This window comes from Macaca fascicularis, chromosome 6, assembly GCF_037993035.2.
Source record: "Macaca fascicularis isolate 582-1 chromosome 6, T2T-MFA8v1.1".
Classification (NCBI taxonomy): domain Eukaryota; kingdom Metazoa; phylum Chordata; class Mammalia; order Primates; family Cercopithecidae; genus Macaca; species Macaca fascicularis.
The window spans coordinates 109,283,002-109,309,442 of record NC_088380.1 but is presented as its reverse complement, the minus strand read 5'-3'; the positions used below and the strand labels follow the sequence as shown (position 1 = coordinate 109,309,442).

General features: G+C 36.8%; 1 protein-coding gene across 18 annotated transcripts in view; it reads right to left on the bottom strand.

Moving 5' to 3' along the window:
- Positions 1-26,441, bottom strand: part of PAM (peptidylglycine alpha-amidating monooxygenase) — a 278,511-nt gene that overhangs the window by 126,884 nt on the left and 125,186 nt on the right. For all 18 annotated transcript variants that reach the window (XM_005557444.4, XM_005557445.4, XM_065546598.1 and 15 more), the window contains exon 4: positions 916-973. In XM_005557444.4, coding sequence (XP_005557501.3) covers positions 916-973 — 58 coding nt within the window. The remainder of the gene's footprint in view (positions 1-915; positions 974-26,441) is intronic.

Here is a 26,441-nt window from a genome sequence, read left to right as displayed (position 1 = left end):
TGCAGGTCTATAATGTCCATTCCTGTGGGAAACACCTCATAAAAATTCATCCTCAGACTGCCCCAAGGCTACTGTACACATTTCACAATTCACATAATGGCCATTTCAGACAGCCCACTTGAAGATTAGTCTCAAGGGACCAAAGTACTACTACCATCACTTTCTCTCCAAAATCAACATCTCAAATGTTTTAAAATGAAGCAGAGAAAAGCCAAATACATGAGTAATTTGCCAATCACAGCCCTTCCCTAAACAGTTAAATGTCTGTCATAAGGGATGTTTAAATGGAAACAACCTAGATGGAAACAGATGGTGCTTTGTCACTTTTCCTCTCTGATTTAAAGGTTCAGTTGGGGAAGAATCTGTCATTTAAGCGTTCTCTTATTCTATAATACAAACAACAAGATAAATGTGCTTTCTTCCATTTCTTTTCTTTTCTGGCTCTCCTTTCCCTTCTCATCCCTTACTCCCTCCCTCCCTCTTTCCTTCCCTCCCTATCCATCTACCTGTCTGACAGGTAAAATCTTACATTCACCAATGTTGATTCTAAGTGCAGTCGATTTATAGCATGAACCAGCAGGTAAATAAGCTGTCTGTTGAGTGGAGCGGAATTAAGCATCTTGCCACAGACAGAAAGCCAATACTATACAAATGGGACCACACAGGATTGGCGGCCATCGACATCTGCATGCAACTCCTTAACTACTATTACTCACGAATCTCTCCAGATACAGTTTGTAATCTTTCCTCTCAGAGGCTCTCTCTAGTTTGTTTCTGCATTAGGCATGATAAATGCATTTTAGAAACTGACAGTAAAAGATTAATATGCTCATAACCCTCAAAGAGAACCTTTCACTGATTTCAAATCACTGCCCTTCATTCAACTGCTACTCCCCCAATCCAATTAATACTTACTCACGAAGGCTTCCTCATCCACTGGTAATCGCATCGACATGCAGAAGTATGTATCAGACTATTAAAAAAAAAGATTAAAAAAATCCAAATTAAACTCTTGCTAGTAAGGAAGAAACAATAACTATTAAAAAGTGGCTTCTATGACTGTAAAAAGTACTCAGTGAGGGTAGGTTTCCTGCTGAGGGCTGAGTGGCAGGTTAGTGGAAGGGCTAAGTCCAGAACTTAGATACCCTAAAAGTTTGTCTAAGACTCTTTCCTAAACAACTTTAGATTCTATTTATAAAACCAATTATCATGAGTGGTATTTCTAATACTGTCTAAGTTAAAAGGCAAAATTTTAGATGCTTTTATAAAAAGAGTAGAACAATTTAATGCACTTGCTTTTAAAATGGTAGAAGTTAGTTTTGACCATCTTTGCCATTTGCAAAATTAAATATTTAATTTCCTGAATCATTTTACAAATGCCTCAAATATTAGAGAAGTACAATGAATAAAAGTTGATCTTAAAATTGATTATTTTTGGTTGCTCTCCCTTAATTTTATTTTATGTAATACATTGAAGAAACCAACATTAACTCAAGCTATTGTTTCTTTTCTAGTTATTGGTCTCATCTAAATGGTCAGTTTTTCACTATCAAATATGTTAATATCAAGAATTTTTAGTGATAAAAATTACAGTTTAAGGAGAATAAGATTCAATGTATTCCACTTCCTTAATGGAAATCCATACACAATTAACTGTGTGCTATGGTTAATAATATGCCCAATACAAATATAGGTTGCACTCATTTAATAAGTCATGCTTCCTCGATTATTACTGCACAGAGCTGGAATAATCAGATTTCACTAACATGGACAGAAATCATTTGGTATTTCTAAACCTAATAACTAGCACCAAAAAATTGTGAATTTTGTACCTATGTTTCTACTTCTGTGTTAAAAAAACAAGGAGGTTCAAGTACACATCAAACAAATATCTTAAAACTTGAAAAATTACTGAAATGTGATTTATTCTTAGTTACTACTTTTATATATGCCATTTTCTTCTCATTTCAGCATAGTTTCATTTCTTAGAAGTCTTTATAATTTAGATTCAACTTTATTTTGCCAATAAGGAAACGTGCTGATTTTGTCTACCCTCTCCTCGCAATACATACACACACGCACACACACACATTAAGAGACATGAAGAAACACATTAGCATAGTTTCTAACAGCTCACAGCTGCACCCCTCATGTGACCCCATCACCCTTTAAGGTGCCCACCCAAGAAAGTTCAATGCTTCCAGAAGATTTTACTATTTGTTCTAGCCAAAACCTGGTAACAAGCATAAACCTCTGAACCCTCTCTTAGAGCAGTTACTTCAGAAAGCTTGCAACTATAAATCCTTTCTCTGTTCCTTTGAGATGTAAATCTTCTACCACCTAAAAACGTCTTCTTACATTCAGGGAGATAACTGCACAGCTCTCAAGTCCAGTAGGCACCTTGTTCTAATTGACACCACTGCCTCCTGTCATAAAGACATAATGAGTTTGCTTCTTCTCCCAAATAACAAACCCAGATGGCCCAGCCACATGGACCAGCTCTCTTTCACATCCTTCAGTGCCTTTCCCTCAGCACACCCCAGCTTCTAAAAGGTCTCCTCCCTTTTGTTTTGGCAAAGTTAGGTTCACTTCACACTGGACCCACTTCCCTACTGCAATAGTTACTACTGAATAAAATCTATTCTTACCACTTTAAGTGGTGTTGGCTTATTTATCTTGGACACCAACAAGTGCAGGAGCTGGGATCTGAACATAGGCACTCTATGCATTATACTAATATATTCAAGATCATTCCAAGCAATGTGACAAATAATGACTTAAAAGCAAATACAAAAGTAAATTTAAAGCACCTAAGCATATATTTACAATGAAAAAGGATCAAAAGGTTATGATGAAATGAAAAGGAAACAGAACTTCTTTTTAATTTGGACTAACAGGTTTTGATTTTACTCTATCTTTGATTTTATTGTAAGTCATTTCATCGCTTATGGAATAGGGAAGTTACAGGCATACATAGATATATCAAATTTAGCAAGTTGGTTCTCAATTTAAAAAAATTAAGTACAATGATGGTTACATAAAATACAGAGAATAAAGGAACCTGTTATTTATACTTATAATTCAACAGATCCATACTATAATTATTATTTTTTACCATCAGCTGCCCAATTTAAAATGAGAATAATTTGAAAATGTCTTTCATCTAGCAATTTCTATTTTTTGGCTTATAACTTATCTAATACTGAGAATCCGTTCAGATTTCAGCTATTTCTTTCCTAAGTTGTTAAAGCCAGTTGAAGAAAGAGACAGGTGGGGGAAAGGGACGGGAGCGGAGAGGAAAGGAGAGGAGAGGCGAGGAGAGGAGAGGAGAGGAGAGGAGAGGAGAGGAGAGGAGAGGAGGAAAGGGGAGGGGAGGGGAGGGGAGGTGGGAAGGAGACCCTCTGCAGGAGACAACTATCATACACAACTAGAAGTTTCTATCATAGTTATTTTCCATGATAACACTATTTGGTAGGTATTACAGACACCATTTTACACATGGCAAAAATGAAGCTACAGATGGTAAGTAATTTGTTTGCAGTTAAAAAACAATCTAGAAATTGGTGAAATGGAATTTGTACCCAGGTTATTAAAGCACTTCTCTTTCCACTATGGAAAGATAGCTATTAAAAGGTTATTTTTCAAACCTCTCTAGAAAAATGTTGTCAGTTCTTAGGCACAATTTCAGTTGTTTACTTGATTAATAGGAGAAATAAGGGAATCAAAGTAACATAAAATTTAACAGGAAGTTTTAGTCCAAGTACTCTAAATTTTCAATAGCACCTGAGAACATTTCATAAAAGCTTGTTGTCAAACTGCAATGAACTAGATTAGAGCCACAGCTATTTAATTTTGTCACTATTTTGTTTCTGCAAAGTTATTTGAAAATATACACATAATTCAGATCAATGTTTCTCTGAAACACATTCTGAAGAGACAAAGACAGCACCTTATTGCCCATTATAATAGTCTTTTCCTACGAACACACTGTCCTAGTAAGGATGCTTCTATAATTCAACCCAAACTACCAGCACAACCCTTCACAATTTTCCATTTATCATCATCATGAATCCTCTTTTTTTCTCTGTGGAAAGAACATTGTATCTGAGCTTGGTGCCAGGGGACTGTCTGTAAAATACTACAGATTCAAACTGCTAACATAAGGCTCAGATATACAAAAAGGGAGAAATAATATGAATCTACATAGCCACGGTGCCCAGTGCTATCTGTTTTGGCACATCAGCCGAATCTGAATCAAGAGGGATATGATATTGCTGATGCTTCTTTACTGATGCCACTGGGAACTATCCAAGAAAAGCACATTTTTCTAACAAAAGAAGATAGTGTGCTAGAAATAAAAAGGCCTTTATTACTATAACACTCCTATAACATCCTATTACTACCCATTTTTAACCAAGAGTTCTCTCATAGCATTCTTTATTTTGATTTAGTCGTTTGCAAGACAGAGATGTAGTGGTTTCTATGGAAAAGGAAGTTAATAAAATCAACTGCTTATTTAAATTATTATGAGACAAACAAAATCTCTGTATATTATTACATATGAAAATTGTTCACATAAACCAGTAATTTTTATTTGGGGAAACCAAAGGTACCATTCAGATTCTAGTGTTGAATACTATGATTTGATCCTGATTGGGTAATAACCTTTTATTGTACAGAATCCTCCCAGAATACCTTTCTTAAAGACTATTCAATGTGATGACACAAAGAGGTGTACAAATAAGAACATAAGGCAGTTTCATCTGGTTATGGCCCTTTTGCTTATTTCTGTGGCTATTTGTAAATTGGTTGTTCCTCGTAAATAGGCCATAAGTCATAGAAATATTATATTGTGTATAGTATGGTCTCTGGTAACTTTTCTAAGTCATCACTTATTTAATAACCAAAACACCAAACAATAAAAGTAAAAGTAACTATGAAAGATGATGGAGAGATTAATTTGCTTAACTATAGTAATAATTTCACTATGAATATGAATATTAAAACAGCACGATGTACACCTTAAATATATGCAATAGGAGTAATCAAAACCCAGAACCAGTGGAACCATCTTGTGGTGGCAACTGTGACTGTGTGCCTCAGAATAGCTGATCAGAAAGTTGGCAATAGTCTCTATACCAACCCCTGATTGTGTACATTTTAAATCCAACCCAGACAAAATGATAAGGACCCCTAAAGTCCTACATTTCCACATATTACTCATTTAGCGTTTGAATAACTTGCGTTTTGGGAAAAACTAATGGAAATCTCAAGACTGTTGGTAGTTCTGTCTATCCAACAAGGAAAATGTATGGAAAGTGATCAAGCCCCTTTGGCCAGGATTTCGATTATGAGAAAAAGAAAACAATTGGAAAATTATTTTTCAAAGTTTTACTTTAATTGATCCAACTATGTAACAGAATCAAATTGTTGTCTCCCAAAGTGTTTTTAATGCATGCATAGTAGGCTCACACTAACTCAGTGGTATTTGTACTGTCCACCTCATCCTAGCATAAAAGGATGCTAGAGCAAAGGAAAATTATCCCAAAGCATAAAAGATTTTCTGAAGCAAAAAACTCAAGTTTAAATAATCCATCTCTCTGAAGCCAGAATTAATAACATAAAACACTTAATAACATAAAATTCCTTAAACTATCACTATTATATGTAGTCTATCCTTGTTTTCCTTTCCCTGTTGTCTTTTTCTTACCATTTAATTTTTTAAAGATGTTATTATATTTCTTAGGCTGTGGAAGACATAGTCATAGTGAAGATTGTATGTTAAAATGTTCCCAAATGATTCTCCAAAACGCTTCACTTTTGTCCTTACCACTATACTAGTTCCATCCCCTATCAACATTTTTCCCAACCTAGCATGTAATCTTGTAACAGTGTATGTCTAGCATTCTAGGCATTTAGAATAATATCTGACACATACTGGGAGCTCTAGAAATGGTTGCTGAATTTTGCACATATCTACTTATTTTGGTGGCAATAAACTCACAGTTTAAGGCTGTATTATAGATGCTGCCTAATTAGGGTTTTATACAGCATCACTTTTTCATATGAATTTTATCCTTCAGTTGATTCATCCCAGAATCCCATTTGCATTTTTAAACTATAATCACACTGTGGCTGATGATGAGAAGATTCTCAACGCCAAGTAGTTCAAATGGAAGTGACTCTCTTGGCAAGCGCTCTTCTATGGGAATTACAAATATGTACGAGCAAACGATGAGGGAAAAATATTTTGGTGAGGGAACAGCTGTCTTAGAGCTTTCACATACTTTCACTTATGAGTAAACAAAAAGGAACATACTAATAATCTACTATCATTAACTGCCTATCATACAGCAGGGTGGCGATAGCGGTAGAAACCTCCTTGGATTGCCTGTGATGGGGACTGGGGAGTTAACATGAAGGAAACTGTGCTATTCTGAACAGGGATTGCTGACCATTTCCACTACTCACCTTTCCCAACCTTAAGCTAGTGGTTCATGCTTTTCATCAGGTTCCCCTGAACATGGAATCAGTCAATCTTCTGAACCTGGTGCCAACATTTATTCACAATGATATTCCTCTCCTTTAACACAAATGATTAGAAACTAACTGTACGTATGAAATCTGTTTGTGGACACTTCAGAACAGGAAAGACTCCTCAATCACCACCCCAAACACCATATTTCTATGCTAAGTGGCTTATATTTGATACTGAGATAATATAGCTTCATAGGAGAGAAGCTCTAGACTTGAATGGGTCTGTCCAATATTTTACTGCCAAAGTTGTGTTCTATTCTCTTGAAATTTATTTTATTTTATTTTATTTTTTGAGACGGAGTCTCGCTCTGTCGCCCAGACTGGAGGGCAGTGGCCGGATCTCAGCTCACTGCAAGCTCCGCCTCCGGGGTTTACGCCATTCTCCTGCCTCAGCCTCCCGAGTAGCTTGGGACTACAGGCGCCTGCCACCTCGCCCGGCTAGTTTTTTGTACTTTTTTTTTTTAGTAAAGACGGGGTTTCACCGTGTTAGCCCGGATGGTTTCGATCTCCTGACCTCGTGATCCGCCCGTCTCGGCCTCCCAAAGTGCTGGGATTACAGGCGTGAGCCACCGCGCCCGGCCTCTCTTGAAATTTATAATGAACCATCAGAAAACAAAGTGGTCTTCTCAATTTCCGTATTTCCCCCGCTCCCGGGGCCTATTCTAATTCTAATATATCTTGCCATAGTCATCTCATTAATACTTGCCTACCTTTAAATCTCTTTCAGTGGCTGCACAGAAAGTCATTCTTCTACCCATCCATTCATTCACTTAGCAAATATATATGATGAGCGATTCCCAGGAACCAGACACTGTTCTACACTTGTAAAACTGTGAGCAAAAGTATACATGGTCTCTGCCCTCATAGAACTTACAGTCTACTAGTTTAGGAAAGAAATAGTCACACATAAATGTTAAATTTTTACTGTTTTAAGTGCTACAAAGAAGAAATACAGGTTGCTACAAAAGCTAATAATTCAGAGGAAATAATTTAGGTCAAGGGGGTTGGCAATGTTTCAGCATAAGAAATAGTATTTTCAAAGGCCGTGTAATTGGACAGAACTTGGTGTGACAGAAAAAACAAAAGCCAGTACGCACAGAGGAATGTGTTTTAAATTGGACTAGGCATGTAGATGTGGCACACAATGCAGGGCCTGTAGTTCATTTAAGAATTTTGGTTGTTTTGTTTTTCATGACAGCCACAGAAAGCCACAGACATTTTCATTTTTTAAGGAAAATGACATGGAAATTAACCAGACAAGGCTAGTGAAGATGGCATGTAGTTATTCAGAAAAACAGTAGCTTAAAACTAGGTGATGACAGTAGAGAAGGAGAAAAGAGGACAGATTCTGGAGACATTTTAAAGGTAAAATAGACATGACTGGGGAGTAGATTTCAAAGGAAGGTAAGGAGACAGTGTTGAGAATAACTCCTGGATTTCTGGCTTGCATAACTGAATGTATTGGTGGTATCATTCACTGAGACATAAAACACAGATGACCAGGTTTGAAGAAGATAATGTATTTGGCACTGAACATGTTGGATTTGAGCAGCTTTTGAAAAATCCACATGTAAATGTCAAAGGGGCAGTTGGGTCAAGATCTGGAGTTCAGAGGTGAGGCCTGGCCTAAAGATATACATTTAGGAAACATAAAAATTGGGTAGTAATTGGGCAATGTGTGTAGAGAAGGCTGCTTAGTGAGAGTAGAGAGAAAAATGGAAAGAGAAATGACAGAGCTGTGAACTGGCTGGCCAAGTAACAGTGACCAAGGAGTTCAGAGAAAAACCAGGGGAGCCACATGCCTTGGAAGCCAAAGGAAGAGAATGTTTCAAGGAGAGAGTAGTTGACAATGTGACTAATCAAAATCCGTAAGTAAGCTGTGTTCTCATAGGCATGTCTATAATACAATATTAATATCTAGACATCTACCTTTGTGTGAATATCCCTAACTTACTAATATTTTAAAGAACCCAGTTTTTCTCTGTGACTCCCCCTAGAAGGACTGAGACCCTGTGGGTACTCTTCTCGTGGTTCAAGCTTTTCCCAAGACTATGTGAAGTTCTAGCCACACTTGCTGTCCATGGTATTTACCCCCGGGATCTCTAGTACTGTCATCTACCCTGACCCCATTCGAGAAATGCCTGCAGCAATGGTACACAGCAGTCACAACAAAGTTTTCCCACCAGTTCCTTTGGTGTTGATCACAGGGACTAAGGCAGATTGAGAAACAGGAAAGACAAAACATCAAGGGAAAAACAAATAATAAAAACAGCAAAACAACCAAAGAGCTTGAGAAAGCTAAAGAAAAAGGGATGAGTCAATAGGTTAATTCAAAAATCTCAAATACTCAAAATAAGTACGGAAAATTATTTAAAGCAATATTGGTATTATATAGACTCCAGCAGAGAATACGCCACCAAGTAGAGAATTTCAGTGGCTGCTTGTTGAGTTCCAACCCAGGAAACCATTCCTGTTCCATAGACTAGTAATACCAACACAAACCTAGGAACCTGAACACCTAATTTACCCTTTCGGCACACAGTACTTTTAACTTCTTATGATGCACTGGGGACTAGTGAAGTGATATACTACAAAAGTGGATACTTTTCACATGAAAGAGTAAGAAGAAAAAATAAGAATTACAATGTTAAAGTAGATGACTTTTAGCAACAACCCAACAGACTTCAGCATATTTATCAATGTTACAGTTCTGTGCAAGGTTTTGGGTTTTCAGGATGTACAGATTTGTAATACTAGTATTTTGAATGTATTCACATTCCTCTCCCACATAAATCATATTTGGTTCCCCAGCAAGCATTTTGTTATGGCTCCAAGGAGGTGGGCAGGGCTAAAGCTAAGCTGGGAAACGGAGAAAGCATGACATAGGGGAGTACCTTTCTAAATAAAAGGAAGAAGTAAAAGAAATTCCTCTGGCCAAATGGAGGTTAATTTCATAATCACAGTTATTGAAATTGACACCAATTAAGGAAACAGAGGCAACGAATCCCATTCATTTAAGACGTCTTCCACTGCTCAAGGCCATTCATGTAAGACCACCAAATACTGTACTGACAAATAAAACAGGGAAGAGGAGGTATAGCTTACTAAAAAGTTGAGATGACTGTCTTGAACCAGAAGAAAGTGAGATACCTTTAACTGATACTTTGAAGGTGTTCTTCCCTTGATACCCAGAGGTCACGGGTGTAATAAGCTAAATTAGATCATTTTTTTAAGGTAAAATATTTATTTATTTTTGCCTACTTGAAGAATAGTCTATAAACTGTGAGACTCTGCTACATATATAAGCAAAGGACAATTTGAAAATTAATTTGTTCATGTATTATTTGCACTTTTACTATTTGTTACACATTGATGACTGGTATCAGCACAGTGTAACATTGCCTGAAAGGGTTCCTATTGAAGACAGGATGTAAAATATGCAAATAATCTTGTAAAGCTCAAATAAATGTATGTACTCATGGCAACTATTAGCAGAATTTTCAACTTGAAAGATGCTTAAAATTTTATTTCACTGCTGGTGACACTTAAAATTGGTACAGTGATTTTAAAAAAGCAAAAGGGCAATGCACTGTTGGGGCTATGAAAGTGTTTATCAGAAATAGCTCTTTTCTTTTTTGGAATTAGCGTGCATACAGTCACCAGGACATATCACAAAGATCACACTAAATTAAATACATGATATCTCAGTCACATGTAAGAGGTCTAAGAAGATGTTTATCATCACTAAGAATGCATTTGGCTGCAAATTGCAGAAGACCAATTCAAAATGACTTAAACCAATAGAGATGTAGTCTCTCACATAATGAGAAGTCCAGAAGTAGAACAAATGCAAGAATGATTATTTCATCCAGCAACTAAACAACATCATCAAGTAATCAGGTTCTTTCCATCTTTCAGCTTTGTCATAGTCAGCATGTTGCCTTTATTTCATGGATTCGCCTCCCTTCCTGATCACAAGATGGTTGCAGTAGCTTGACTATGACATTGTCACAATGCCCAATGCAATTTCCAAAGGCTAGGGGAGGGAAAGTCTCTTCCTTAAGGTCCTTTTCAAGAATGACACTTTCCCAGAAGCACTTCAGCTCCAAAAGACTTCACCTCACAACTAAATGGCCAGAATTATACCACATACCCAACTCTAAAGCAATCATTAGCAAGAGAAAAGGAATGACCAGAATTGACTTAGTCTAATCAGGAAAGGGAAAGCCAGTAATGGGACAAAAGGGGATTTCTCTTAGGTAAGAAAGAACAGGAGAAGTCTGCAAAATAGGCAAACAATAGGTCCTGACAGCATTCTAAGTTTATTCATCAGTAGATAATTTTCAGGTAACCAGGCCCATTTCAATGTATTGACCTCTTCAGAATTTTTGAAATCCTTGTCTTTTCATCTACCATTCATTAAATATACTCATCTAGGCAGGTTCCAATGAGTCTCATAACTAGCTACTAAGATATAAGAAGACAGAATGATAAAATGCCAATTCCCAGTTTAGCAAGCCTGATAATGTTGATGGAAGTAAGAGATGGAAAGCCAATTCAATTCTAAAATTCTAAGTTAACATGAAGAAATCGTGCCTTCTGAAAAATTATACTTTTTCCCTTTCAAAGGAGAAGTGAAACAGACGTGGGGTACTTATGTTTAGTGATGGAGTCATATATTTAACCATAACGGTCAAAGGCAAAGTTATTCTGCTTCTTCCTACCTCCCTCATAGTGATTCTGTGACCTATTCATTCCCCTTAAACTTCTAACTCATAAAAGAAACATTTCAACAGATTTGCATCCTTAGCCTTGAACTTTTAAGAGGAACTATAAAACCAAATATAAAAACATTCTTTGGCCTACTCTTGGATTTTCCTTTTCATGTCATAAACATTTCTATTTCAGTATTAGGCAATTACAACAAAGCTCCTTTTTTGCTAGTCGTGCTATTGTATTGTGTTTTAAGGCGTGAAGCCTTGATTTATTGCATTCCCAAAGACTACCTGACATAGGAACTGGGTATGCAGTGAATGTTAGTTGAATGAGTTTGTTGAATTTTGTTGTGTTTCATGAATAAAAACATTTTATAAAGGATTTGATCCTACAAAAATAGCTCTAGAACACTGAGTCATTTTTTCCTTTCAGCATTTTATTTATACTTTTTAAGTCTATCAAACTAAATTTATCCCACTGTAATTTTGCAATGTCCATTCAAAGATAATATTAATAATTCAAGAAAAGGAAGAACTCTACAAAGGTTGTCTTCTAAACTCCAAGTGGACACTTGTCAGACAGTTAATGGGGTTATTAGTATACGAACCAAATAGCTGTAGAAACTGCAAATGCCCATTTTCCAGATATGTTTTTACTTGTCATAAGTTAATTTTACGTTAGAAACATAAATACTACATTTTAGTACATTGTATTCTTCCCTAAACTTCCTCGGAAAATTCCTAATATTCAACAACAAAATTACAATGCTTTAAAATCAGCTTTATTTTCTTACGTTTTTCTCAGGCTTACACATACACATGCACAAATCCACACATCATGATAAGTACAATTAAATTAAACAATTCTAAATTATCATCAATATATAATTAGGTTTTTATAGTCCAATGACCATTAGTAGGTGTTATAAGAAAAGTTTTATATCTAGCAATTACAGAACAAAAATGATGTAAGCAATATAAAGTGTATTTAAAGGTGATCAAATAGCTTATGAGGGAAAGTTTCCTTGTGTAGATGTATTTCCATTGACAAATTCAGAAGGAATGAAAGAATTAGAACACTTATCATATGCAACTTCTAATTAACCAAGGCAATGATGATCATTCATGGCAACCAAAAGCAATAGATAAAAAGCTGACAAGACTTTATAATGGATTATCAACCTTACATTTCCTCAATAATGGGTAGTATTAACATTACAAGAAGAGAGACAATCAGATTACCTTCTGCTGGTAATACATACCACCATCTATGAAATATTCTTGCACCAAACTCTAATCTAAATCTGATCTAGCTTCTAGATGCACCAGTACAAAAAAGAAAAAAGAACACAGGAACATGTTAAATGATACTCTAGTGATGCAATCAGCAAAATCTAAAATGTATGATACTCTATAGAACAAATACCCTGATTTCTTCATAAATACATCACAAGGGAAAGGAGAGAAAAGGGTCTTTAAGATCTTTTTATGCTATGTATGCATTGTTCCAGGGGCATACACATAGACATAAAAATACTCTTTTCTCTCAGAAACTTTAGAATCTAATGGATGAGACAAAGTCTGCCATTAGGAAATGGTAAAGTGTTAGGCCTTGTTGTAAGGACTAAAAAACTAGTAGGAATTCTGAGAAGGGGGAGACCAGAGTGCTGGCTTGGTCCTAGACGGGCCCAATAAGGGGGCCAAGGAGGAGGGCCACCTAGCCAGACCTTTTCCCCTAACAAGATCATGCAGAGTCAGAGGCACAAGATAGGAATGAAAAAAGATGATATTCATTCCATAACTTCCCACTTGTGTTCAGACCTCACCACTTGTAAAGCATAAAGAATTAATATATTTTGCAAATCTTGTAATTATCTTGTGAATGGGACTGTGTATCACACTGCATCACTTCTATAATGAAAGCATTAATTTGCTATAGTTAATACTTAAATGATATCAGTCAATGGTCCATTAAAAGAAGAGAAGACACAAATAAAGGGGGCAATTCAGAAGAATGTTAACCAAGGAACCAAGGACAAATATGGCTAGGTTAAGGGAGGCATGCAGGAATGTTAAAACACCCCAGGGATTTATCAAGCAGCAAACTGTTACCACCCAAAAACCTAAGAGCCAAGAAGAGGAAGAGTTACCAAAACTAGAAACTCTCATAACCATGAGAGATGATAGGAGCTATGGTATCACTAGAGAAACCCAGTTACTGCCAACCTGCTGCCCAGCAGAAAAGGAACCAAGGAAATAAATACCCTGACCTCCGTCTCCTCCTGCTGCCCAGTCTTCTGCCAGTTCCTCCCACAGACTAAAGCCACTGAAAGCCAGAGAGCAAGGGTGCCCATTAATGTAGTCCATAAAGGTCAGCCTCCTGGAGCGTGGAGCAGGCTGAAGAAGGGTGGGAAGGACATCTGGAGAGGCCAGTGGCGAATATCCAGCACATAAAATACATCCCTGTTTTTATACTTCTCTTTGGCAGTTCTAGTATTTTAAAAATTATAAAGTGGAAACCTCAAAAACAAAAGGAGTACTGAAATTTATTAAAAACTTTTATTTTAAAACATGTTCCTAAAGTCCTAAATCTGTCTCCCCTTTACATTTAATGTTTGCATTCTATTCCATAGATAGGATTACATTTCAAATGGTGCCAAGTGTTCATGTGATTTTAGCATATTCAATAAAATGTTAATATTTGTAAAAAAGGTATTTTAAATAAAAGCATTATTTTAAAGAAAAAAAAATGAAACAAAAGGAGGTAACCAAGACTTCTCTCAGCATTAGAGAGACTCAGAAAAGAGACATTAAGTTTTCACACAGGAAGGGAGGAATTCAGATAAACAAAGTTAAGAGGAAGACATCTGGGAGACCTCAAAATACAGCCTGAACCAAACCCTGAGATGGGAGTAAGTGTGGTAGAGGCAGGGACAGTCTGGTAACTGGACTACTAGGTACAGAGGTGACATTTTAGGGAGTTCTGATAAAGGAGATTGAATAGACTGAATAAAACCAGATAATAAAAGGCCTTGGGAGATAAGGAGAATTTAGATTTGATTTGATAATGTTGTCTAATTTAGAGAATATTAATTTGATTTAAATTAGAATTTAGATGTGTTTAAACGTGATGTCAGTCATGCTGAATGAGTAGGGTATGGGGCATGGAATTACAGGTGCAGTCCTTTAGGAGACACACTGATGGAACTGAGAATGGGCAAGGATACAATGGGCAGGGGGAAGCAATGGAGCTGGAACAGACCAGGAAGTGTTGCTATCTGGATTGTCTATAATTGGAGAGTAGCAGTGGAAATTCGTCCATTCATCCACCCATATGCCCCATATGTCTGTTTATCACTCAAATACATATTGAGTTGGCTACTGCCACACACTGGAATAGACTGATGAGATACAATGATGAGCAAAACCTGCTGTGCTTCCTGCCCTCCATAGTCTGCAGTCTGGTGAAGAAATAGAGGCATGAATTGAATAATGATGTTAACAAATATGAAACTGCATTTGTGAAGGTTACCCTGAAAAAGAGGCATTGGGTGCTAGGAGAGCTACCATAGCACTCTAAAAGGTGGAGGATGGGGGAACAGGAGGAATAGGGGGAATGGGAGGTGGTCAGGAAAAGCTTCTTTGAGAAAGTGATGCCCAGGCTGAGATCTGAAAGATGGGAAGGTATTTACCAGGTTAAACAGTGAGGGAAGAGTAAACTTAGCAAGAAGACAACATGGGCACAGACTTGAGAGGAAATGTAGTAAGTACAAGGAAGTCAAAGAAACCAGTATAGCTGGAACAGAGAGGAAAAAGGAAAAAATTTAAAGACATTTTGAGAGAAAAAATTAAAGTAATTGTAGACACCTAGAATTCAGAACATTAAAGAGGTAAACAGTCAAATGTAGTTCCAACCATGTTAACCAAGAAGATGAAATATTTACTGCACTATAAATTTCTTTGAAGTCTAACTGCCTAAACAAGCTTTACTTGCTAAAGTGCTCTGTGCTTTGACTGAAGAACACAATTGTCTTCATCCATTTTGTGTTGCTATAACAGAATACCTGAGGCTGAGTAGTTTACAAAGAAAAGAGGTTGGCTCATGATTCTGGTGGCTGGAAAGATCAAGATTGGGTAGCTGCATCTGGTAAGGGCCTTAGGCTGCTTCAACTCATGAATAAAAGCAGAATGGAGAAAAAGCTTGAACAAAAATCACATGGTAAGAGAGGAGGCAAGAGAGAGAAACGAAGGGAGGCACAATTTTTTAACAACCCATTCTCCTGAAAACTAATCCATTCTCACTCACTCTCATGTGAGGGCATTAATCTATTCATGAGAGATCTGCCTCCATGGCCCAAACATCTCTAACTAGACCCCATCTCCCAACAGTGCCACATTGGGAATCAACTTTTAACATGAGTTCTGGTGGGGACAAACCATATCCAAGCCATAGCAATAACCATTAAATATCAATCCCTAACAAATATTGGTTAATGTCTACTAAGTACCAGGCACTCTGCAAGGCACTGGGAATATAGCACTAACTAGATAGCCAATCTTTATGATACCACATGGGTCATCATCCAACTTACTTTCCTACCTGTACTGAAGAACAGAAGAAACAACTAGGTGTAGATTCAAGGGAGATTGGTTAACGAACAGATACTCACTGAGTACCTTCTATGTGCAAGGCACAATACAGAATACTGTGCAAACAACATCTTTCCCACAGGACAGACAGAAGCTGGCTTCTTGTAAATACAGACTGTGATGTTTGCTAAGTTTGCGTATACACTGACCAAAAATATGCACAAAGATGAGTAAGATACAGTCATTGGTTTCAGAGACCTTTTAGTGCGAGATATTTAGAACATAAAAATTAATCACTATAATTAGTGACAATATAATGAAGGGTTCTATAAGAGTGATACAACTTAGGGTGCTCAGATCAGATCAGTGTGAGAGAGTCAGGTAGGTTCACAGAAAAAGAATACATATTCTGTAACATTATAGTGACTGATATTTAAATACTGAAAAAGGAATGTAAAGAACAACGGCAACATAAAAGCCTAAGAAGAAAAATGGTCTGGCAGACTGATATTTAAAAAAAGAAGGTGTGGAAAATCATTTCAGTCTTGTTAACATTTCAATACTCTGCAAAATTACTATAAAATATTATATATGCCTGAATTAACTCTATTAATACTCATATGTACATTATAATATCTGGGATTTGCTAGAAGGTTTGAACTTATCTTGCAGAAAAAGCTCATTCTCAATAATTTCTGGAACTGACTTCCACAATGAAGAGATAAGATCATTCTTAATGTTCTCCTTCATAATAAACGTAAACAGGACAGCAAATCACAGGTTGGCTAAATCTCTATTCTCTATAAATTCTTAATCATGATAAATATCTTCTGGAGGACTTATTTTGAAAACGCAAGGCAACTATCTCAGATTTATACATTTGTGAACTTCTTGACAGTTGGTATTTTTGAATCGTGGGGAGTGCATGTTCAAGAAAGAGGCAAGTGAGAAAATAAACGATACAAGGTCTTCCAAAGAACTTGCAGTCTTCAAACAATAGTAGACCTGAAGACATTAAAACAGTGCTAGATTTGGCTTTTGTTTGCTTCACTGGTGAATGCTGTGGGTGGTAACTGTATGAAACACCTTATTCATTTCAACTGACTCCTGCCATAATTGACTGAAGGACTAGAAGTTCCCTTACACTCAGAAGCCATGAGCTTCTAGACCCCAGCTTACTGTGCTGGTTAAATCAAGGACAGATAGAAGATACAACAGTATTCACCTCTGGCAGAGTCAAAGAATTCACATTGGGTAGAACAAATTTTTTACTCTTGACTATAAACTATTTAGGGCAGGAACTTAATTTCCTCACCCCAGAGCACAATTTTCTCCATTTTGTATTATGGAGTGGTTATGACAAGCAGAGAAACAATATAGAGACTATTTGTTAACTTCTAAACTTGTCTGACCCCACTAGGGTCACCTCTTCAATACTTGCATTTACTCAGGCTACCAATCTATCTTATTGCTTACATCTACTGTGTCTGCCTTCATAATCTGAGTTAAACAGATGAAACCACAACTATAATCTGTGAATACTGCCTTAGTATTTATGAAAAATACATAAAGATAAAATATTTTAAACATGTCCAAAATGAGGAGGCTAAATATTATAACTGATAACATCAACTATAGAAATAGTAAGCTAAACAGAATTTTCATTTTCACAGCAAAGTGATCATTCAGAGATTTAATTTAGCACAGTTTACCACATGAAATAATTGTTATTCCCATAAAAAATGAAGGCTAAAATGTTCTAGTGATATTTTTTTTCTGCTTGAATCTATTTTGATGTCAGTTTTTGTTAGGAGTTTGTTGTTTTGTTTTGGATTTTATCTCCAAATTACAATACTTAAAAATAATCAAGTAAAGCTTTTTCAGTTATCTATCTATCTATGTATCTATGTATCTATCTATCTATGTATCTATCTATCTATCTATCTATCTGTCTATCTAGTTATTAAACAAGGTTGCTAAAGTGTTAACTGTGTGTGCTTCTGAAATCTATAAAAGGAAATACTCCAATCTCTCAGAAACATCATTTGCCCTTTGTAAATCGATGTTGCCATGGCAAATGTTTTCATTTAATACTGGATTAGCTGAGGGTGGGAGTATGACACATTGTACAAAGATATGTACTTGCTATTTTTATATACCCTCCTCTTTAAAACTGCTGTGAGCTTTGCTGAATGAGGTGACTTTTGCCTGCTAAGACCGAGCTATTTCTCTAATATGTACATCAGATTTGTCCCTTTATACATGATTAAGGAGAAGACATTATGAAAAGCAATCTACGCCTTGAAAAAGTATGTTCTGCACTTTTGCTTAAAGAATGCAACATTCATGTGGAATAGTTCCAAATGCTTTTCTTGAAGAGGGTTATTGAAATATTAATTCAGACTACATAAATCTGAAAATAAGTGAAACAAAGAGAATTTTTCTGGTGGCTAATACGTGCAAAGAGAATCACTTTTCTTGCTAATGTGGAAAAGATATGCATGGTTGCCTTCCACAAATATCTTTAGACTGACTATAATAGAAGAATAACCTTCTACAAATCTGGATCTATTTGTTTCCAAACGTGTACCAAATTTCTTAAATTATTTAATTAATCAGTCTCTTTTAATAGCACCGTTGCAAAGCAGGGGAATAGGAATTAAAAATTTATCAGTTAGAGGCTGTGTTTGGAAAACCCCTCTAGAGATAGGGACTTACATCAAAACACATGCTATCTATCTGTATCCTTTTGGTTGGCGATATTGTTTATTTCTTTTCTTTTTTTTGAGATGGAGTCTCGCTCTGTCGCCCAGGCTGGAGTGCAGTGGCGCGATCTCGGCTCACTGCAACCTCCACCCCTCCAGGTTTAAGCAATTCTCGGCCTCAGCCTCCGGAGTAGCTGGGATTACAGGCGCGTGCCACCACGCCTGGCTAATTTTTTTATATTTTTAGTAGAGACGGGGTTTCACCATCTTGGCCAGGCTGGTCTTGAACTCCTGACCTCATGATCCACCCGCCTCGGCCTCCCAAAGTGCTGGGATTACAGGCATGAGCCACCGCGACTAGCCTATTTCTTTATTAATTTTTAACAACTATAAAATAATAAATGATCTTTTCAATGATAAAATAACTTAGATATATATTCCCCAAATTTTCTGTTATCCTCCTCCATTGTTACCTCTCCAAGGGAACCAGTGTTTACAGGCTGATGTGACTCTTTACAACTTCTTCCATACTAGTTTAAAAATATATAACCAAACAGACACATGTATATTGGAATTTTTGTTATTATTTATTTTTATTAATATAGGATCACACAGAAATGAGGAAAATGGCAGATAGGAGGCAAGATTAACTTGCAGCTCCCACTTGGACAGACAGAGCAGCATGCAGACACGTACACTGTGAACTTCTGTTCCAAGAACTACTGCAGGAACATACCAGAAAGACCAAGAGAACCCACAGACTCTTTGAAAGAGGTGGATTGCCGCTGCAGCCTTCCTGGGACAGCCTAGGCACTGTGAGTTGGCTTGCTTTCTCAGTTGGGAGGCTTGCAGCCTGGGGCAAGTTCTCAGTCTGGCTCACCAGCTGCCTGGAAATAAACTCTGTGCTGTTGGGGGGCAGCGGTGGTGGGAGCGAGACCAGCCTTTCACGCTGCAGGCTGCATGGGAGCTAGGCAAGGCCTGTGACTGCCACCTTTGCCCTACTTTCCTGGTGACTTGTGTGATGCAGCATAGGCAGCCATAATCCCCCTGGGAACATAACTCCACTGGCCTAGGAACCACACTCCTATCCCCAACAGCAGCCACAGCTAGCCTACCCAAGAAGAATCTGAGCTCTGACAGGCCTAACAATGCCCCCACATGATGGTCTCTCTCTACCTGCCCTGACAGGGGAAGACAAATGACATAATCTATTGGGAACTCTATGGTCCTGCCCACCGCCTGACCCTTCGGCAAATTTGTATCTTCCCTACAGTACCCCAAATGGTACGTTCTTGAAAGTGCCACGTCCTGGTTGGAGCCCAACCAACACAAAACCAGTGCACTTAACAAAAATACAACCAAGGACCCTCACAGAGTCTACTTCACTCCCCTGCTACTTCCATTGGAACAGGTGCTGATATCCGGGGCTAAGAGGCCTGAAGATGGATCACACCACAAGACTCTTTGCAGACACTTGCCGATACCAGCCTAGAGCCGGGTAGCTCTGCTGGGTAGCTAAATCCAGAAGAGAAATGACAATCACTGCAGTTTGGCTCTCAGGAGCCCTATCCCTAGGGGAAAGGAGGGAGCACCACATCAAGGGAGCACCTCCATGGGACAAAAGAATCTGAACAGCAGCCTTGAGCCCCAGATCTTCCCTCAACATAGTCCACCCAAATGAGAAAGAACCAGAAAAACTATTCTGGTAATATGACAAAACAGGTTTATTTAACAACCCCGAAAGATCACACTAGCTCACCAGCAATGGATTCAAACCAAGACAAAATCTCTGAATTGCCAGAAAAAGAGTTCAGGTCGTTTATTAAGCCAATCAAGGAGGCACCAGAGAAAGGTAAATTCCAGCTTAAAAAATGATACAGGATATGAATGGAAAAATCTCAATTTATCCTTATAGCTAACAAATTTTTTAAAAATCACAACTTCTGGAAATCAAGGACACAGAAAAACATAAAATGCACTGGAAAGTCTTAGCAACAGAATCAAACAAGTAACAGAAAGAACTTCAAAACGTGAAGACAAAGTTTTCAAATTAACCCAGCCTGACAAAGACAAAGAAAAAAGAATTTTTAAAAATGAATGAAGCCTCCAAGAATTATGTTAAATGACAAAACCTAAGAATAATTGGTGCTCCTGAGGAAGAAGAGAAACCTAAAAGTTCGAAAAACTTATTTAAGGAATAATCGAGGAAAATTTCCCCAGCCTTGCTAGAGATCTAGACATCCAAACGCAAGAAGCTCAAAGAACATCTGGAAAATTCAGTGCAAAAAAATCATCACCTAGGCACACAGTCGTCAGGTTATCTAAAGTCAAGACGAAGGAAAGAATCTTAAGAGCTGTGAGGCAAAAGCATCAGGTAACCTATAAAGGAAAACCTATCAGATTAACAGTGTACTTCTCAGCAGAAACTCTACAAACTAGAAGGGATTGGGGACCTATCTTTAGCCTCCTTAAACAAAACAATTTTGAGCCAAAAATGTTATATCCATAGAAACTAGTCTTCACAAATGAAGTAAAGATACAGTCTTTTTCAGACAAATAAATGCTGAGAGAATTTGCCACTACCAAGTTAGCACTACAAGAACTGCTAAGAAGAACTGTAAATCTTGAAACAAATCCTCAAAATACGTGAAAATAGAATCTCCTTAAAGCATAAATCTCACAAGACCTGTAAAACAATAACACAATGAAGAAAAACAAAAACAGGATATTCAGGCAACAAACAGCATGATGAATAGAATCACACATCATATCTCAATACTAACATTGAATGTGAATAGCCTAAATGCTCCACTTAAAAGATACAGAATGGCAGAATGGATACAACTCACCAACCAAGTGACCTGACACATAAGGACTCACATAACTTAAGGTAAAGGGATGGAAAAAGATAATCCATACCAAAAACCAAATGGACACCAAAAACGAGCAGAACTAATATATATTCTTATATCAGACAAAACAAACTTTAAAGCAACAGCAGATAAAAAAGACAAAGAGGGATATTATAAAATGATAAAAGGACTAGTCTAACAGGAAAATATCACAATACTAGATATATATGCACCTAACACTGGAGCTCTCAAGTTTATAAAACAATTACTACTAGATCTAAGAAATGAGATAGACAGCAACACAATAATAGTGGGGGATTTCAATACTCCACTGACAGCACTAGACAGGTCATCAAGACAGAAACTCAACAAAGAAACAATGAGCTTAAACTATACCCTACAGCAAATGGACTTAACAGATATGTTCAGAACATTATATCCAACAACTACAGAATATACATTTTATTCATCAGCACATGGAACATTCTCCAAGACAGATCATATGATAGACAACAAAACAAATCTCAACAAATTAAGAAAATCAAAATGATATCAAGTACTCTCTCAGACCACAGTGGAATAAAATTGGAAACTCCAAAAGGAACCATCAAATCATGCAAGTATACGGAAATTAAATAACTCGCTCCTGAATTATCACTGGGTCAACAGTAAAATCAACATGGAAATTTAAAAATTCTTTGAACTGAACGATAATAGTGACACATTCTATCAAAACCTCTGGGATACAGCAAAGGCAATGCTAAGAGGAAAGTTCACAGCATTAAATGCCTACATCAAAAAATCTGAAAGAGCACAAATAGACAATCTAAGGTCACACCTCAAGGAGCTAGAGAAACAAGAACAAACCCAAACCCAGCAGAAGAAAAGAAATAACAAAGACTAGAGCAGAACTAAATGAAACTGAAACCAAAATAACATACAAAAGATAAATGAGACAAAAAGCTAGTTCTTTCAACAGATAAATAAAGTTGATAGACCACTAGCGAGATTAACCAAGAAGGAAGAAGATCCAAGTAAGTACAATTAGAAACGAAATGGGAGATATGACAAGTGACACCACAGAAATACAAAAGATCATTCAAGGCTACTCTGAACATCTTTATGAACATAAACTAGAAAACCTAGAGGAGATGGATAAATTTCTGGAAACATACAACCTAGATTAAACCAGGAAAAAAATAGAAACTCTGAACAACCAATAACAAGCAGCAAGATTGAAATTGTAAGAAAAAAATTGCCAATAACAACAAAAAAAGGTCCAGGACCAGATGGATTCACAGCTGAATTCTATCAGACATTCAGACAACTGGTACCAATGTTATTGACACTGTTCCAAAAGATAAAGAGGAAGTCCTCCCTAAATCATTCTATGAAGCCAGTATCCCCTTAATACCAAAACTGGCAAAGGAAATAACAGAAAAAAAGAAAAGAAAAGAAAAGAAAAGAAAAGAAAAGAAAAGAAAAGAAAAGAAAACTACAAGGCCGGGCGCGGTGGCTCAAGCCTGTAATCCTAGCACTTTGGGAGGCTGAGATGGGCGGATCACGAGGTCAGGAGATCGAGACCATCCGGGCTAACATGGTGAAACCCCGTCTCTACTAAAAAATACAAAAAACTAGCCGGGCGAGGTGGCGGGCGCCTGTAGTCCCAGCTACTCGGGAGTCTGAGGCAGGAGAATGGCGTGAACCCGGGAGGTGGAGCTTGCAGTGAGCTGAGATCCGGCCACTGCACTCTAGCCCAGGCGACAGAGCGAGACTCCGTCTCAAAAAAAAAAAAAAAATCAAGGGCATTCAAATTGGTAATCAGGAAGTCAAACTGTCACTGTTTGCTGATGAAATGATCATTTACCTAGAAAATCCTAAAGATTCATCCAAAAAGTTCCCAGACCTGGTAAATTAATTCAGCAAAGTTTCAGGATACAAAATTAATGTACACAAATCAGTAGCTCTACTATACATCAACAGTGATCAAGCTGAGAATCAAATCAAGGACTCAACCCCACTTACAATAGCTCTGAAAAAAAAATAAAATGCTTAGGAACATATTTAACCAAGGAGGTTAAAGACGTCTAGAAGTAAAATACAAAACATTGCTAAAAGAAATCATAGATGACACAAACAAATGAAAACACAGCCCATGCTCATGGATGGGTAGAATCAATATTGTGAAAATGACCATATTGTCAATTTACAAATTCAATGCAATTCCCATCAGAACACCACTATCATTGCTCACAGAACCAGAAAAAACAATCCTAAAACTCATACGGAACCAAAAAAGAGCCCGCATGGCCAAAACAAGACTATGCAAAAAGAACAAATCTGGAGACACTACATCACCTGACTTCAAACTACGCTATGAGGCCATACTCACCAAAACAGCATGGTACCACTATAAACATAGGCACATAGACCAATGGAACAAAATCAGAACCCAGAAATAAAGCCAAACACTTACAGTCAACTGATCTTCGACAAAGCAAAAAATAAATAAATAAATAAATAAAGTGGGGAAAAGACCCTATTCAACAAATGGTACTGGGATAATTGCCAAGGTGCATGTAGAAGATCAAAACTGGAACCTCATCTCTCACCCTATACAAAAATCAACTCAAGATGGATCAAATACTTAAACCTAAGACCTGAAACCATAAAAATTCTAGAAGATAACGTCGAAAAAACCCTTCTAGACACTGGCTTAGGCAAAGACTTTATGACTAAGAACCCAAAAGCAACTGCAACAAAAACAAAGATAAATAGGTGGGACTTAATTAAGCTAAAAGGCTTCTGCACAGCAAAAGAAGTAATCAGCAGAGTAAACGGACAACCCACAGAATGGGAGAAAATCTTTACAATCTATACATTTGACAAAGGACTAATTTCCAGAAACTACAAGGAACTCAAACAAATCAGAAAGAAAAACAAAACAAAACAATCCCATTAAAAAGTGGCTAAAGACATGACTAGACAATTCTCAAAAGAAGATATACAAATGGACGACAAACATGAAAAAATGCTCAACATCCCTAATAATCAGGGAAATGCAAATCAATACCACAATGTGACACCACCTTTCTCCTGCAAGAATGGCCACAATAAAAAAAATCTATAAAATAATAGATGTTGGTGTGGATGTGGTAAAAAGGGAACACTTTTACACTGCTTGGTGGAAATATAAACTAGTACAACCACTATGGAAAACAGTGTGGAGATTCCTTAAAGAACTAAAAGTAGGATTACCATTTGAGCCAGCAATCCCACTACTGGGTATCTACCCAGGGGAATGAAGTCATTATACAAAAAAGATACTTGCACACTTCACAACTGCAAAAATATGGAACCAGCCCAACTGCCCATCCAACAATGAGTGGATAAAGAAAATGTGGTATATACTCCACGATGGAACACTACTCAGCCATAAAAAGGAATGAAATAATGGCATTCACAGCAACCTGGATGGAACCAGAGACCTTTATTCCTAGTGAAGTAACTCGGGAATGGAAAACCAAACAATGTATGTTCTCACTCATAAGTGGGAGTTAAGCTATGAGGATGCATAGGCATAAGAACGATACAACGGACTTTGGGGGAAAAGGTGGGAAGGGGATGAGGGATAAAAGACTACACACTGGGTACAGTGTACACTGCTCAGGTGATAGGTACACGTAAATCTCAGAAATCACCACTAAAAAACTTATTCATGTAACCAAAGAAACACCAAATGTTCCCCCAAAACTTCTGAAATTAAAAAAAAAAAAAAAAAGATAGGATCACACTTTTGCACATGACTCTGAGGTTTGTTTTTCTCACTTAATATACAATGGCAATATTTCTAGGGCAAAAGATATAGTTCTAACTCAGACCTTCATTTATTTCATAAAATTCTATAGAATGATCTCCTTTAAGGATATGAGTAGTTTTACTTTAGAAGATAACTCTAGATAACTTTCCTAAAAAGCTTGTAGCGGTGCACCCTCCCACCAGCAATGTATGAAACGGTCCCATCCTATGGGTCTTCCCATCCTTAAAAGCTCTGTTTATCATAGCTCTTTTGAATATTTGCAAAATTAATGGGTAAAAAAATACAGTAACTTTTTTCCCTTAATTTATCTGATTATTCACACAATTGAATTTTTGTCATTCTGTTACATTCATATTCTTAATTTATTTTTCTTTCGGGCTGCTTGTCTTCTCCAAAATCTATAGGAACTCTTTATATACCTGGTATTTTAATCTTTTTCTGCCATTTGCGTGTTTAATTTTTCTCAGTGTTTTTGGTTAAATAATTCTCATCTTTTGAAGTGTGTGTGTGTGTGTGTGTGTGTGTGTGTGTGTGTGTATGTATAAAAATTATTTTTCAATTTTCCAGTCTCTTCTACAGTTAGTGGTCTGTTAAGTTTTTAAATATCTTTTTATGTAAATATCAGTTATTTTTCTAGAAAATCATCCATTTCCTCAAGATTATAAAATATACTGACACACAGTTGCACATAACAGTGTCTAAAAATTCCTTTTATCCTAATTCCTAATAATGCATAATTTTTGGCATTTAAGAAATGCTTGGGCTTGCCATGAGTTTATTTTAAAGGACATTTCAAAGAAATAATTTATTTTGTTGATGTTTTCCATTTTTAAACCTATTTATTATTTTTAGTTATCATTATTCATTTTTTAATTGATTTTTTTATCTTCATTTCTTAAGTTGACTATGTTTGTATTTTACTTTATTCTATTTTTCATTTAAAGGAATTTAAGGCTATTATTTTTTCTCTGAGTACTTCATTAGCTGGGTCTCATGGGTTTTATTATCCAGTATTTTCCTTCCTGGATACACTAAAGAGTAATTACTCTCCAGACAATTTAAAATTTCAGATTTGATCTTCTCCTTGTTTCAGGGATTGTGCAGAAAAATGGTCCTTAATTTCTAAGTAGCTAAGTCCTCCATGACATCATTTCTTGATCTATTTCTAGTTTTACTGAATTATGAGTGGACATTGAGTATAAAAATTCTAATTATTATAGTC